The sequence below is a fragment of the Prunus avium genome, chromosome 5 (assembly GCF_965620075.1).
Source record: "Prunus avium chromosome 5, drPruAviu1.hap1.1, whole genome shotgun sequence".
Taxonomy (NCBI): Eukaryota; Viridiplantae; Streptophyta; class Magnoliopsida; order Rosales; family Rosaceae; genus Prunus; species Prunus avium.
Genome location: NC_142288.1, coordinates 15,856,593 through 15,870,679, shown reverse-complemented (window position 1 = coordinate 15,870,679; position 14,087 = coordinate 15,856,593). Strand labels below are relative to the sequence as shown.

Below are 14,087 nucleotides of genomic sequence, written 5' to 3'. Positions count from 1 at the left end.
GAAAAAAAAAATTACTTCTCCCTTTTTTCTTTTTTTCTTTTTTTCTTTTTTTGGAATTCTCCTTGTTTTATTATTCAAGCTTTAGAAGTTGGAAAAAGATTTAAAAAAACAAAATCAAATCTCCCTCTCCCCCGCCAGCCAAAAAAACAGCCTAAACGCAAACAAAAACCAAAACCCATACAGACCCTGCGCCTGCGACTGAGTCTTCAGACCCTCCTCCTCGCCTCAGCTTTCCCAACATCTGAACCGGCAGTGCCTTTTTTCTCTCAACTCTCCCACCTTGAAACTTACTCGTCGAGCCCTTCTTGCTTCAGCGGGACCAAGGAGACGTTCTCTTTCTCTCTCTCTTTCTCTGTAACTAAGTGAATCGAAATCCATGGTTCAAGTGTGAAAATGCCGACGACAGAGAAGCTGTTGGTGCAAATCTTCGAGAGGAAGAAATGGATCGTCAACCAAGCCAAGCACCAGGCCTACCTCTTCGAGCAACACCTCGCCTCCAAATGCCTTATTGACGGAATTGCCCCTCCTCCGTGGCTTTTGTCCTCCTCCTCCTCCGACCCCAATCATGGTGCGTACTACTTTCCCTACCTTCATTTCCATTTTCATAATTTCTCTACAACTCTTGTCATTTTCACTTCGAATTGCGTGGTTTTGGAAGGCATCTTTTTAATAACATTGTTAATTTTGTTGCTTTAGACTGAAATAGTTTCTGTGTTGTTTTGATTTTAGTAGCAATTAAGTTTTTAGATGATGAAACAAATGAATCCTAGGTTTTTAATATTGCATTATGTATTAGTATAATTCGAACCACAAGGATTTCTTAGTTCTCTGTTTGGTTTCCAAGAAAGTTTGTAATTCAGGATATTATTTGTAATTTGAAGGATACATCAACTGGTCATGACAAGTATCTCAGAATGGCTTCAGTGAAAAGGGAATTTCAGTTGCACGGCCTGAACTAACACACACACATCTGTATACTGTATGTATATTGTATACTTGCTGTATGTAAGCAATGTCCTTGCCCTTATGTTATGCCAATGGCTTAAGAATCTTTTGATTTGTTCATTACAGTGTTGAACAAACAAGAGCTGATTTCAGGAGTTCCACTCCCTTGCGCACAGCCTGTGATCCATTTTACCGATAGCCATTGCCCTGTGTTTGACAAGCCAGTTCCTACAGCTCACAATGGGGAGCTACCAAATGGTTTGTGCACTGAACTTCATGGTTTTGGCAGAGGTTTTGGTGCAGGAGAGGAGGTTTTGATTTTGCCACACTGCCCTGTAAGTAATGCTGGGTGTGCCTCCAATGGCGTTCCTCAAGACCAGAGAGAAGAGGATCCTAGTGTTACATCTCCAGAAGATCAGAAGGATGCAAGGATCTCAGACATTTACCACGACCCAGCTCTATCACCGGTTACAGGTGCAGGAGATGAGGTATCTATTTTTCCGAAGTGCCTCATTAGTAACGCTCGTTGTTCCTCTGATGGTGTTCCTCAAGATCAGAGAGAAGAGGATCCGAGTGTTACATCTCCAGAAGATCAGAGGGGTGCAAGAATGTCAGACATTTACCATGACCCAGCTCTATCACCAGCTAGAGGTGCAGGAGATGAGGTTACAATTTTGCCAGAGTGCCCCATTAGTAATGCAGGAGATTCCTCCAATGGTGTTCCTCAAGATCAGAGAGAAGAGGATCCAAGTGTTACTTCTCCTGAAGGTCAGGGGGATGCAAAAACCTCAAACACTTATCATGACCCAGCTCTATCACTGGCTAGAGTTCAAAGATCCAAATCCAGACAAAGAGCTCTGGCAATTCGCAACAGTGCCAATAAAAGCAGTTCACAGGTTAAGAACAATGTTAATGGTTGTGCTGGTGGGATTATTGGGTGTGCGATATCTTTCCTACAATCTGACCATGTTGATGAAATGAACTTAGTCAAGCCTCCTGATACATGTGTTAATCTAGATTTAAGTGCAGTAAATGGGGAAAAACATTCAAGTAAGGATAATTGTTCTTTGGAGTTTGTCTCCAGAAGTACTGGGTCACAAGTTGTGCGTAGTGTTGAAAGAATAGCAAAAGGTGCCAGCTCCAACATGTCTGGTCAAAGAATTGTAGCAAAAGATACCAGCAGCAACATATCTGGTCAAAGAATTAACCAGTCAATGTCTGCTGCATCGAACAAGTCTCATGCTGCACAGAGAACTCAAATATCTACTGGAAGGTCTATTCCAATTCAAAGGGATCTAGACCTATGTGCAGTGAATTCAATAGATTCTTCAGACAAGGAAACTGTTGCAGATCACTACGCTGGTAGAAATACATGCACAGAAATTAATTGTGCGACAGAAGAAATGTCAAAACTTGTCAATTCCCAGGTTTTGGGTCACAGGGGTACACAGTCCAGATCTGCTGCTTCAAACAAGCATTTTCCAGAAAACCTGACTCATGGGCTTGCAGGTATCAGGCATCAGGATGTGTTCAGTACTATGGTACAAGAGGTACCTTGTACACAAACCAGTGAATTTGTTGAAGTTGCAAGTGTTGGAAAAACTGAAATTGATCCTGATGGATGTATTGAAGCTAATCCTATTCATTCTGGATCTAACTTGGATGGTAATGGGCTTAGAGTTGGAGGAGAAGTTTTACACTCAAGGCAGCCCGCTGATTATGCGTTTGTGAATCCCAAGCAACTTAATTTTGATGACGTGGAAGAGTCCTGTTTGAATGGAATTTCTACTCCTGCTCTTAAGAAGGGAATGCAGGGCAGGTCGTCAGAAAAAAGTTCTCTTTCCTTGATGCATGCTGAAGATATACTGGCCGAAGGAATAACTGTCAATTACCAAGACAATTGTAACACACCACTGGAGATGAGTTTTCTGGGGGATCGGGAAGTTTCTGTCAGAGGAAAGGAGCTCCAGAATAGTTTATCCGAAGCCCCAGAAGAGCAGTTGCATAAATCTGGAAGTGCCTCGAATGAAAATGCTGCCTCATCAGTAAAAGAGACATCCAATGCTCATAAGGATGGAGTTGCTAATACTTTGCTAGAAAGTGGCAAAGTTCAGAAATCCTTTTTGATAGATAATCCAACTGGCTTGCAAGTAGCCCAGGAAAGTTTGGTTGAAAGCCTGTCTAATGTTAATGCTGCAAAACCAACTGAATTGGTCACAGAAGAGAGTGCACTGGATTCTCATGCCGTTGGTAATCCTACAGTATCAACAGATTCTGATTTTACTATGGTGTCCGAACTTGGTTCTTTTAGAATCCCGGATGCAAAGAATCTTGCAGTTGAGAATCCTTGTGCTGCTTCCACGGATGAGATGAAGGGTAACTTGCCTCAGCCGATTATACGGTCACAGATTTCTCCAAACTATGAAATGTGGAGTATTGGTGATAAGGTAGATGTAGGTTATACCAAATCAACTGAATGCCGGATTGCAGAGAAATCCAAGGGAAGAAGTCTTAGCTCTTCTATGGAGGGTTCATGGCCTCAGCATAAACGAAGAAAGATTGAGCACCTGTCTTCTTCACGAGACTTGATAGAAAAGGTTTTTCACACTTTCAATAGAGATTCTATTTGTGGAAACTTGGGAAGTGTAGCGCATAGTCCAAAGGCCATACTAGAATCTCAGGGCCTTTCAATTTCTCCGGAGGATGTTGTGAAATCAATTGTCAGTAGAAGTCCAGTTGAAGAATCACATCAAAATGAGGATCACCAAATGATAGAGAGGTCTGAATCTTCACCTAAAGCACATATGAAAGAGGTACTCAATTTTCTGTTATGCATTGATCTCTCTCTCTCTCTCTCTCTCTCTCTCTCTCTCTCTCTCAGCTAAGCTACTTCCCTTATATCTTTGCTATCCTATTTAGCAGTCTTGTTTTATTTGGGATTTTCTGTTTACTTGTTCTCTCTTATATTGGTCAGGTTGCTTGTCTGCTGTTATTTAATCTGTTCTAATAAGATTGTGTTTCACAGGGTGAAATCAGCCTGGGAGAGGGGGACAGAAGTGGGAATGCACCTTTCACTTTTATGCATGAAGAATTGGAAGCATCACTTCTCTCAAGTTTGATGAAGCAGGGTGCTGGCCAGTCTCAAGATTGTTTGATTGTTGATACAGGAAGTCCATGCATAGAAGGGAACCATGTTTCTCTTCCTCTTGAGGATAATCTTACACTAGGAAATGTTGAAAATTGGACTTGCGCTGGAAGAGCCCTGCAGGAAAAGAGATTTGATCTTGGGGGAACCAGAAAATTTTCATATTTTTCAGTTGGTTCTCCACGTGGCCAATCCTTGGATTTGATTGGTAGTGATGATACAAAGCCTGAGCTTGAGGGGTTCGTTTTAGAAACAGATGACGAACCAACAAGCATTGCTCAAGAGGATATTAACTTTGATGAGTGCAACCTTCCGAGCACTACATTTGAACATGCCAGCATTTTGGAGCAGCTTTGCAAATCTGTTTGCATGCAAACTCCAGTAGCATGCTCTTCAGCTTCATATAAGTTGCACAAAATTCCAAATCTCTACAAGTCTGTTCCAACTGGGCTTCTAGAGGGCGGTGTGGATATGAGGACCGGCTTGCCTATGAATGATGCTGTCAAGCCATTAAAGGATGGTCATAGTTGCTTGAGTGAGGAAGTTGGCCAGGCGTTTAATGGAAGGTCCTATTCTGATTGCCTACCAAATCGTTGTGGTCAATCTGGTTGGGACATTAAGAAGCCTTACATATCGCCAGTTGGGAAACTCTGGGATAGAACTGGTTCAAGCACTAGCAGCTCAGGGAAGCGAGGGAGCTTAAATCCAGAGCTTCCCTGCATTAGTGAAGAAAATGAGAATTTAGATGAGGTAGCTGATACTTCCCGAGATGGCATTGTTTCAGAAGTATTAAATAGCTCAATACAAAGAGTACCACTTGCTGACATTACTGAAATTTCAAACCCTCCTGCATCAGTTTTGAAAGCTGAACTGCATGCCAATAGACTTAGTCTAGATTCAGTAAACACTGAATTCAGCTTAACGGGGACTCATAAGAGCTTCAAACTGAAGCATGGAATCCAAAACAGCATCAAGAGAAGATATAACAACAAGGAGAACCTGAGCATATCACGGGGAACAAATGATATTAAGAGGACCACTGGATCACTTCGTAAACCAAAATTGTCTGGAAAATCCAGCTTGAGAAAAGGCGGTCCAAGTTTGTTAGAGCGGGAGCCTAAGCGTAACAATATTGTGTCGAGTATGACTTCCTTCATTCCTCTTGTTCAACAGAAACAATCAGCTGCTGTTGTAACAGGTAATTTCTTACTAGTAATTTTAATCATGAAGAATCGTCAATTCTAGAACTTTGGAATTGCATTACATGTACATATTCCATATGAGTGTATTTAGAGTGTGGATCATAACGGTGTGTGGAAACTGGACTACAGTATGGATGATCATTTTGTTTTTACTGAATCGAGGAGTGTTATGTTCGGAGCTGTAAATAAGTTTTGCATGTCTGGGATCATTCAGTAATAAAGTATTTTATTGGTAAACTCATCATGTCGGTAGGAGCTTGACAATGATTCATCTGTTGTTTGATTGTATCATTGTGAATGTCCCGTGAAGATTTTGGAATCTTTTTCTTTTCTTTGTTTCTTTTTGTTCTCCGATGATTTGATTCAGTATTTGGAGCTTCTTGTGCTTTCTTGTAGGGAAGAGGGACATCAAAGTGAAGGCCCTGGAGGCTGCCGAAACTGCAAAGCATCTTGCACAAAAGAAAGAGAATGAGCGTAAGATGAAGAAGGAAGCCTTGAAGCTTGAGCGGTCAAGAAAGGAGCAAGCGAATATGAGGCAGTTAGAGCTGCAAAAGAAACAGAAAGAAGAAGAGAGGAAGAAAAAAGATGCTGATATGGCGACAAAGAAGAGACAAAGGGAAGAGGAAGATAGGAAGGAGAAGGAAAGAAAAAGAAAGCGTGTTGAAGCACGGAGACAGCAGAGAGAACATGAAGACAAGTTACCTGCAGAAAAAGAAGATAAAGAAATGAAGTACCAGGCCATTGTATGATTCTTCATGCCATTTCACATTTTATTAAGTCTATCTTTGTGCTATTTTAGAAATCACATTCAGTATTGGACTGTCTTATATAGGATGGAAGAGGACATGAGAGTAAGGAATCCAAGGATGAAACAGCGCATAAGTCAATGGAGGAAGAAAGGGAATATGACACTTTCAGGAACATTTCAGAGACTGAGCCTAGGACTTCCAGGGTTTCAACAAGTAATGCCAGAAGAGAGAGTATTATACATGAAGAACACAGTTTGGCCTTGAGTAATTTTGGATATAACGCAGAGGTAAATGCTAATGACTTCTTAAGAATTGATATTCACTTATCTTAGGATTTACTTGCATATTGTACAGCACACGAGACAATTAAACCTATTCCTTCCTCTGAAATAACATTTATTCATATGTTGAGTGGTTTTACTTGCATAGTTCATACTACGGAGGCCTATGTGAAAGAGAATTTCTGAGCTTTTGCTGCAGGCTGGAGGGTAACTACTAACAGCTTATTGTAAACTCCAACCTGAGCCACCTTTAGAAAGTTTTCTTGCACATAAATGGCTGCATATTTCATGTACATTACTTTGTCTTACAGCTTCATGCTGATACTTCATGTGATTTTTAAGGTACCGAGCAATTTAGACAAAGCAATAGACAATGGGAATTCTGCTGCCAATACACGTCCAGAACAGTCATATGAAATCTCTCCATACAAACAATCAGATGATGAAAACGAAGAAGATGACGATGCTATGCTAAATAGTAAATTTGTTCCATCATGGTCAAGGTATGCTTTTCAATTTTTCTCTTTCGTTTTAGGTGAAATACGGTCTTCAAATTATAGAGTTCTGCAATCACCTTGATGAAGGGAATACATTGTGTACCCTTTGAAACTGCCAACTCTGGTAATGCGCCTCTAAAACTCATTAATTAGTTGTATCTTGTTCTCAACAGTAAAAATTGCCTGGCTCTGGCTGTCTCTTGCCGGAATAGAGCAGACCCTGGGGCGATCTTCCCCCGAGAAAGCTTTTGCAGCATATCTGAAGGTACTTTTATGGTGCAATGTCATTATCTTAGTAGCTAGCTATTGCTTTGCCTAAATATCCAAGTTATGCTCGTTTGTAGTTCTCTTGCCTCGGAAGCATAAGCTAAACTACAATGGAATGCGCTAAACTCTATTCAATGTATTCTTCGCTCAACTAGTCGAACAGCTTTTGGTGAAGAAGAGGTAACAGTTGCACTCTGTCTGCATGTTACCGTAAGTATTTTTCAAAGAGAAATAATCTTGAATTTTAATAATGTATCTTGTAAATTTAAGGAATGCTTGTTTGTGGCAGGTTTTCAAAAGACTATTAGAGCAGGCGATCCCTCCCAGCAAATTTGTAGCTGAAACTTGTAGAATTGTTGCGATGTATAGGATTCTCTTGTAACTGTTATTGAGCTAACATCATGGATACTTTGGTCAACACTTACATTATTTTAACAGTTAAAGCGATGTGTAGGAGTTCTTTAACATTAATCCTAGATTTATTTAACTAGCGACCTAAAATCCCAGGGGATAAAGTACCCACTGGGACCTCTTTAAATTAATATTTGAACTCTAACAATGACTCCCACATGGAGAAAATTAATATGATAGCCATAATTACAACTTACAAAGCAATTTGAAACTTTGTATTCTATGGCCAGGCCCGTTTGGTAACGTTTTAAGGAGTTGTTTTCATTTTCATAGAACAAAAATGAGGCAAAAACTTGTTCGGTGGCCCAAAAACAAAAAACATTGAGAATGTTTTTATAAAATGAAAACAAGTTCATGTGTACTTGTAGAAAACAGAAAAAAGTTGTTTTCATTCTCATGGGAAATGTTTTCATAAAAATAACTCACATATTATTATTTCAAATTGTACTACTACCAGACACATTTTCATTGTTTTTGTTTTCTGAAGATGTTTTCTAATTAATCTACCAAACGCATTTTTATTTCCTGAAAATGCAAATTCGTTTTCTTGTTTTCATTCTCTGAAAATATTCTAAGAAAACATTCTCTGAAAACATTACCGAACAGGGTGCTTTGGTTGATTTCTGAAATAATAATGCAACTACAAAAATTTCGAAAAATGCTAAAGACAACCGCCCGCGCCTATGCTCACACAGTCGTCCATGGCCGATTGTCCAAAGCACTACTGAAAACCTCCGAGCTTCAAAAAGAAGGAAATCAAATTAGATATTACTAACAATTAGCCATTATACTATTATATATATTAAATATACACGAAAAATCATTATTTTGAAATTCTTAATGACATGCGCCTTCTAATTGCCAACATCATCATCAACATTCTTGGGATTTACTCTTGAAATCCACCATTAGTTTATTCAATTTCTTGTTGCTAATCCGCTGTTGAATGATCATCATATCATCTTGATCTTGGCTTTTGGGATGTGAGGGGGCAGAAGGGGTCAACTTTCTAGCCAGCTCTACAGCATCTTCAGACCGATTGATGATGTTGTTGAAGCACAAATATCGACCGTAGGATGAGACATCTTCGAAGACGCAAATGTGAGCATCCACCAAGAAATCTACATCGACGGTCACCAACACGCCATCTTCATACATCTCAGCCGCTCCTTTCAAATAGGGGTTAGTGATGGACAGATCAGGACCCATCAACAACCCTGCATTCACAGACACCATATTCAAGCTCCTGTCCATTGCTAATGCCCATGCTGTCTTCTCTGCTAGGGTTTTTGATAGGGCATGCCACAACTGTTCAAGAACAAAACATGCAAGGGTTAGATTTAATTTAGTATTTCATTATGTTTTAGCCAACATCAAGTAGACCCAGAAGTAAAGAGGAAATCTAATAATTTCGAGGTCACTTTTGGACACAAGGGAAATATATGCCAGCTTTGCTCACCAGATGGGGCCAGAAAGCTTTCATAAGGGTTAGGGATCTAAATATTTTACTGGAGGGAGCCATTATATATAGCTTTTCTAAAAGTCATATTATAGTTTGAGTAATTTTCTACTTTTGTTTCTGTAGTTTCAATTTTCAATCTCAGCCCACATCTCGTGTCGTGCTGCCACGTTAGAGCGACATAAGATTTCCGTCTTAGAAAACCATAGGACTGAAATTGTCAAAAAAAGAATAAAAAAGTACAATTTCATCATATATATATATTTTAATATTTTGTGAAAAAAAGAATAAAAAAAACTAAAATATAGTTTATATGCAAACTCAGGAGTCTATGGTCGCCAGACCAACATCATGAAGCTCTGCCATATCATTATTAAGAATTCACACCAACAAACGGTAAAGTTCAAAGTTACTAAATTCCACACCAACAAACCAACTGTTAGCAAGTGTTGGAGCAGATTTTAGGTCTCCATGCGTTGTTAAGAGGATCACATTCCTCCTAACCTAACTACTTAATCAGCACAATCTGTAACTACTACTACTTAAGGTGTGGGGACATGAAAGCCCCGGCATCAACGAAAAACTTCTATATCGAGGGACCAGCCACACTCCACCACTCGTGATAACTTTTACAAGTAACAGAATGTGATTGGTTTGGAGATAGCAACGCAGTACTATCCCTGTGACGTGATATATAAGTTTTTCTCCTTGGCTTGGCACCATACACTTTGTCCAAGTTGTTACTGGTTTTTGGGCCACAAGCACCAAAAAGTCTTGTTGAAGTAAGACCCTACGTGATAATAAATAAACACACCCAGTTGACTAGTTGGAAATTTATACCTTGAAATTGCGACAGAAATTGACATCAGTCCAGTGTCGTTCATCCAACTCCAGAGCCATTGATTTACGGTCGTTTCTCCAAACCACTGCGGTGGCTGAAGATGTGAACACAACCTTGTCCATGGTTTCTGTTCTTGCACATGCTTCTAGCACATTGTGTGCTGCTCTCACCTCTACGTCTGCCATGTATTCCTACACGTCACCATCAAATCTCAATAAAATGATCAAAATTTTTAAAACTATATAAACACATGATGCAAAATTTCAACTTATTAATGAAATAATTTAAGAGGAAATGACAAAAAGGCGTTTGAAACGAGAGAAACTCTCATGTAACGGGAATAGATTTTTTCGGTCTGAAATATCAGTAAAACTGCTATTACACAGCTAAGTAGCATGTCATCTTTCTAAAATTATATAATTCAACTGCTCATATCTAATCAAATTGTCTACCCCATTACAATAAGAAAAAACAAAGAACAAATTCCAAGTGGTTGCTAAATCGTGCAATTAGAAAAGTGTATTCCAAGTGGTTCCTAAACTTACTGAATAAAAATAAAACTAGGTCCCATTTGAAATGACTGATTTTGAATCTAAATACTTAATTATTATTATTATTATATAGTTAAACAGACCTTGATTGAACTATTGACAATACATAATTTTTATATTTGCATTAGAAGAAGCAGAAGCACATGGAGATCATACATGCATGTGGATTGAGTTACATCTAAGTTATAATTTCAAATCTACTTTATAATATTCGCATGTAATGTTCTCATAGTTCTTTTTCACGAATCTAAATTCACTGTCAAATCCAAATCCAAATCCAAATACAACACCCTTATTTCGACAACTTCTCCCTCCCCAATAACGCTTGTATTAAAAGAGAAAAAAATTAATTTATTAAACTAATTTTGGGGCCCTTTAGGACTGCTTAAGTTCTTAAGCACTTTTCGGGCTCCTTTGAGAGTGATTTTGGAGAGGCTAATAATCAGTTTTATGAAGAAGCACATGGGAGATGCTTCTTCCTATAAGTGATTCTGGCCTATCCAGAATCACTCCCAAACGAGCTCGAAATGTTTATTAAAAATCCAGATGCTTTTCTTGATTCATAAGCACTTTTAATATTTTCTGCGTAAAAAAACGAGTACTTTTAGCCCTCAACAAGCAATCACTTATTTATTTATATTCACTACTCCAAAAAAAAATTAAAAAATTCCAGTAATAACTGAAATGACTGTCGGCCCTCAAAAGGAAGCAAGAGATTGAAATAGGAATTGACAAGCAACTCAGTGAGCAAATTAAACTAGAGTGATTTGAGTTTACTTGACGTAAAGGAACGTTGCTCCTCTAGTCACCATTGAAAGTGCATGAAAATTGAATCTCCAATCAGAGAAAGGTTGAGTGCATCAGTTCACATCATTAAATTTCCTTTTAATTTTTTATTAAAAAAATGTTTGAAGTTCATGTTGTATACTTTACCCTTCCTTCATTACATAATCATCCCAACTTCAACAGTTGCCTTATCAAAACAAAAAAAACTTCCACAGTTGCAGTTTTATTTTTATACAAGCGATACTGGGGGAGGGGAATCGAATCGTAAGACCTCAAGTGCGGGGTAAATTGCACTTAACCATTGAGCTACAAGCCCTTGCAACTTCTTTTTTTTTGGGTGAGAAAATCACAAAATTAAACTCAAATAAAAATGAAAAGTGCAGAAGATGGATGGGAAGAATGGAACATACATCATAGTTGGGTTGGTCTTGTGGAGGCTCAAATGCATAGAACAAGCCAGAGCAGCCTTTGAGAGCATCAAGTATGCTCTGGTAGTCAAATGGGTCTAAATTGAATACTTTGAGCTTCTTTCTGTCACAAGAAAGCTCACCCAACCGCGATTCACCTAAGTATATTCAAACACCCCCAAACCAATTAAGAAACAGAAAATGATAAGAATAATTCACCCCCAAACCAATAAAGAAAAGAGATTTTGATTAAAACCCACCATGGCTCTGAAGGGCAGCATGGACTGTGTAACCCCTTTGCAGCAGGCGCTCTGTGAGGGTGGTGCCTACGTGGCCTGATGCATCCATTACACAGACTGTGTTGGAGGTCTGGTTGAAAGAGTCCGATGCTGGTGCCATTTTTGAGAGAGAGAGAGAGAGGGAGAGAAGTTTTTTTGGGTTTAAAGAAGGAGCTGGCAAGACCAGTGGGGTTGCAAGTTTTTGATTATTGAGAGAGGGAGCGATGAGCTATATATAGGACAAGTTGTCCCACACGTTACCCAAATTCAATTAAGATGGGGCAAATACTCTAGAAGAAAATTATAAATACGTTATTAGCTCATATTTGAGTATTTAACCTTTTATATATCTCGTCTAATACGGCATTAGAGCTCTAATTTGAAACCTTTAACTTCATCCTCACTTATCATTTATGATATTGCAACCAAAGGTGTGCCCAAAAAATACACATACCTATCAAGAGAGTGTTCGCTTGATATTTGATATTTTAAGTAAAGAAATATAAATATGGACTCGGACTAAGAGGATTATGCGAACATCTCTACACGTGAAGGTTTTGATCATCCTAACAAGGAGAAAAGCTGTTATATTCAGTAGATTGATGAATTATTGATGGTCATTATCTAGTGAAACTCTTGGTAGTAATGAATGATTATGATCAGAATGAATTTATTGCGTTGAAAAAAAGTAGGGCAGGTTTAGATAGAGAAGTAGAAGGGCCAGAATGGAAGGAGGGAGAGAGACGGGTGGCTGGCATTCAAAGAGCGTGGAGAACAGAGGATAGTTGGGAGGTAGTTGCTGTTATGAGGGGAAGAGTTAATTTGGTCACATAATAAATGTATATATGGAGTTTGGTGGGAACATGTGACGCCATTATATTTCACACACCAGACATTCACATACCTACTCAACTCAAGCCCAGCTACGTGCTACAACAATAGCTGTATTTATTTCTTTAATTCATTGATTTATTATCATCTCTAAAAAAAAATTTGTTAATACTAGCATTAGCTAAACTACAAGGAGGAGAGATTTCTCATACACACACTATTAGAGATTCGAACTTGAGACTATTTGTGTGCAAATCAATGCCCTTTTTTCCTGAACTAAACTCTGTTGGCTCACATATAGCTCATATGTCATTCGTATAATATCTCAAGTATCTCTAGTAGAGGAATGCTAGTTACATTTCACTTTTGCCTTTTCGTTCTTATGTTTCTTATTCAGTTTATGTTATGTGTATTCCATTCATATATAAATCTATGTATTTAATGTGTTCAAAAACCTAAACAAAATATTAATACTTTGTATTACATAGATCGAATCGATATACGATTGAAACAAACGTAACATAAAGTGAATGAGAAAAACAAGAACAGAAATGCAAGATAAAAGGTTGCTAGCATTCTTCTATCAAGAATGAGACACCCGTCAATAAAACGAGTGTATATAATTTTTTTTACTTATTATTTTTGCAACGTCATTTACACGAGGATATACCAAGTGTAAGACACCCATCGTAAAACGGATGTAGACAAACTTTTCTCTAGGTGAGGAGTTATGTGTTTCGCCTCTTTGGGGAGTTTGGGTCCCATGCAGTTAGGATATAAAGTGATGGACGTTTTTTTGTTTTGTTTTTTAAATTTTGGGGTCCACCGATTGACCAATTTAGGTCTCACACCCCTAACGCCATCAGAAGAAACGTTTGGCATTTGCCTTCTTCTTCTGTCTGGCAAATTTGATGTCATAACACTTACAATCGACACAATAATTTTTTTTGTTCTTTTTGAGTATACTCAAATTAAAGCACGAAATGGGGTCCATCCAGGACCACCTCATGGTTCAGACAAAAAAAAAAAATTAAAGCACGAAACTACGAGGACAACCAACATCCCAACAATCAAAATTAAAGCATTGGGATAGCAGAGAGAGGAAGAAAACATGTCCATATATATAGTGATGAGTCGGAAACTTTATTAAGAATTAACAACTTAGAGCATTTATAATGGGTTCATTAAATCATTTTTTTAGACAAATTTTAGGGAAGAATTGGAGAAATACAACTCCAACTATACTCCCTATTCACCTCCTAAAATAGATAGATCTCTAGGAGCTCTTAAATCTGAGGAGAGAGAAAGGACTCCAATCATACTCCCTATTTTTTATATTATTTTTTAATAGGGGTGGACCAATTAAAAAAGAGTTATAGCATTTATGACTCTCTAAACTAGAGAGCATGATTGGGGTTTAAATTTTATAGAGGACTC

General features: G+C 38.4%; 2 protein-coding genes across 3 annotated transcripts; one reads left to right on the top strand and one right to left on the bottom strand.

Moving 5' to 3' along the window:
* Window positions 1-130: 130 nt before the first annotated feature.
* On the top strand, window positions 131-7,504 carry LOC110768360 (uncharacterized). Of its 2 annotated transcripts, none has more exons than XM_088253231.1 (9): window positions 131-568; window positions 1,072-3,758; window positions 3,971-5,288; window positions 5,689-6,035; window positions 6,125-6,328; window positions 6,665-6,825; window positions 6,993-7,084; window positions 7,164-7,266; window positions 7,376-7,504. In XM_088253231.1, exons 1-8 carry the CDS (start codon window positions 394-396, stop codon window positions 7,208-7,210), a joined length of 5,031 nt encoding a protein of 1,676 aa, XP_088109357.1. In that variant the 5' UTR covers window positions 131-393; the 3' UTR covers window positions 7,211-7,266; window positions 7,376-7,504. The 2 variants fall into 2 exon arrangements, with proteins under 2 accessions (XP_088109357.1, XP_021827779.2); XM_021972087.2 differs by having other exon boundaries at window positions 7,164-7,296.
* Window positions 7,505-8,237: 733 nt separating this feature from the next.
* On the bottom strand, window positions 8,238-12,038 carry LOC110768358 (cinnamoyl-CoA reductase-like SNL6). The gene is made up of 4 exons (XM_021972085.2): window positions 11,802-12,038; window positions 11,545-11,699; window positions 9,797-9,988; window positions 8,238-8,805 (listed from the first exon to the last, which is right to left on the bottom strand). Exons 1-4 carry the CDS (start codon window positions 11,938-11,940, stop codon window positions 8,371-8,373), a joined length of 921 nt encoding a protein of 306 aa, XP_021827777.1. The 5' UTR covers window positions 11,941-12,038; the 3' UTR covers window positions 8,238-8,370.
* Window positions 12,039-14,087: the final 2,049 nt, after the last annotated feature.

Coding starts and splice junctions, on each gene's coding strand:
- LOC110768358 (XM_021972085.2), bottom strand. CDS start 11,940: ATGGCACCAGCATCGGACTCTTTCAACCAGACCTCCAACACAGTCTGT. Junction 11,700..11,801: donor TGCTGCCCTTCAGAGCCATG/GTGGGTTTTAAT, acceptor GAATATACTTAG/GTGAATCGCGGTTGGGTGAG. Junction 9,989..11,544: donor AAGACCAACCCAACTATGAT/GTATGTTCCATT, acceptor GGTGACGTGTAG/GAATACATGGCAGACGTAGA.
- LOC110768360 (XM_088253231.1), top strand. CDS start 394: ATGCCGACGACAGAGAAGCTGTTGGTGCAAATCTTCGAGAGGAAGAAA. Junction 569..1,071: donor CTCCTCCGACCCCAATCATG/GTGCGTACTACT, acceptor TGTTCATTACAG/TGTTGAACAAACAAGAGCTG. Junction 6,826..6,992: donor TTTGTTCCATCATGGTCAAG/GTATGCTTTTCA, acceptor TGTTCTCAACAG/TAAAAATTGCCTGGCTCTGG.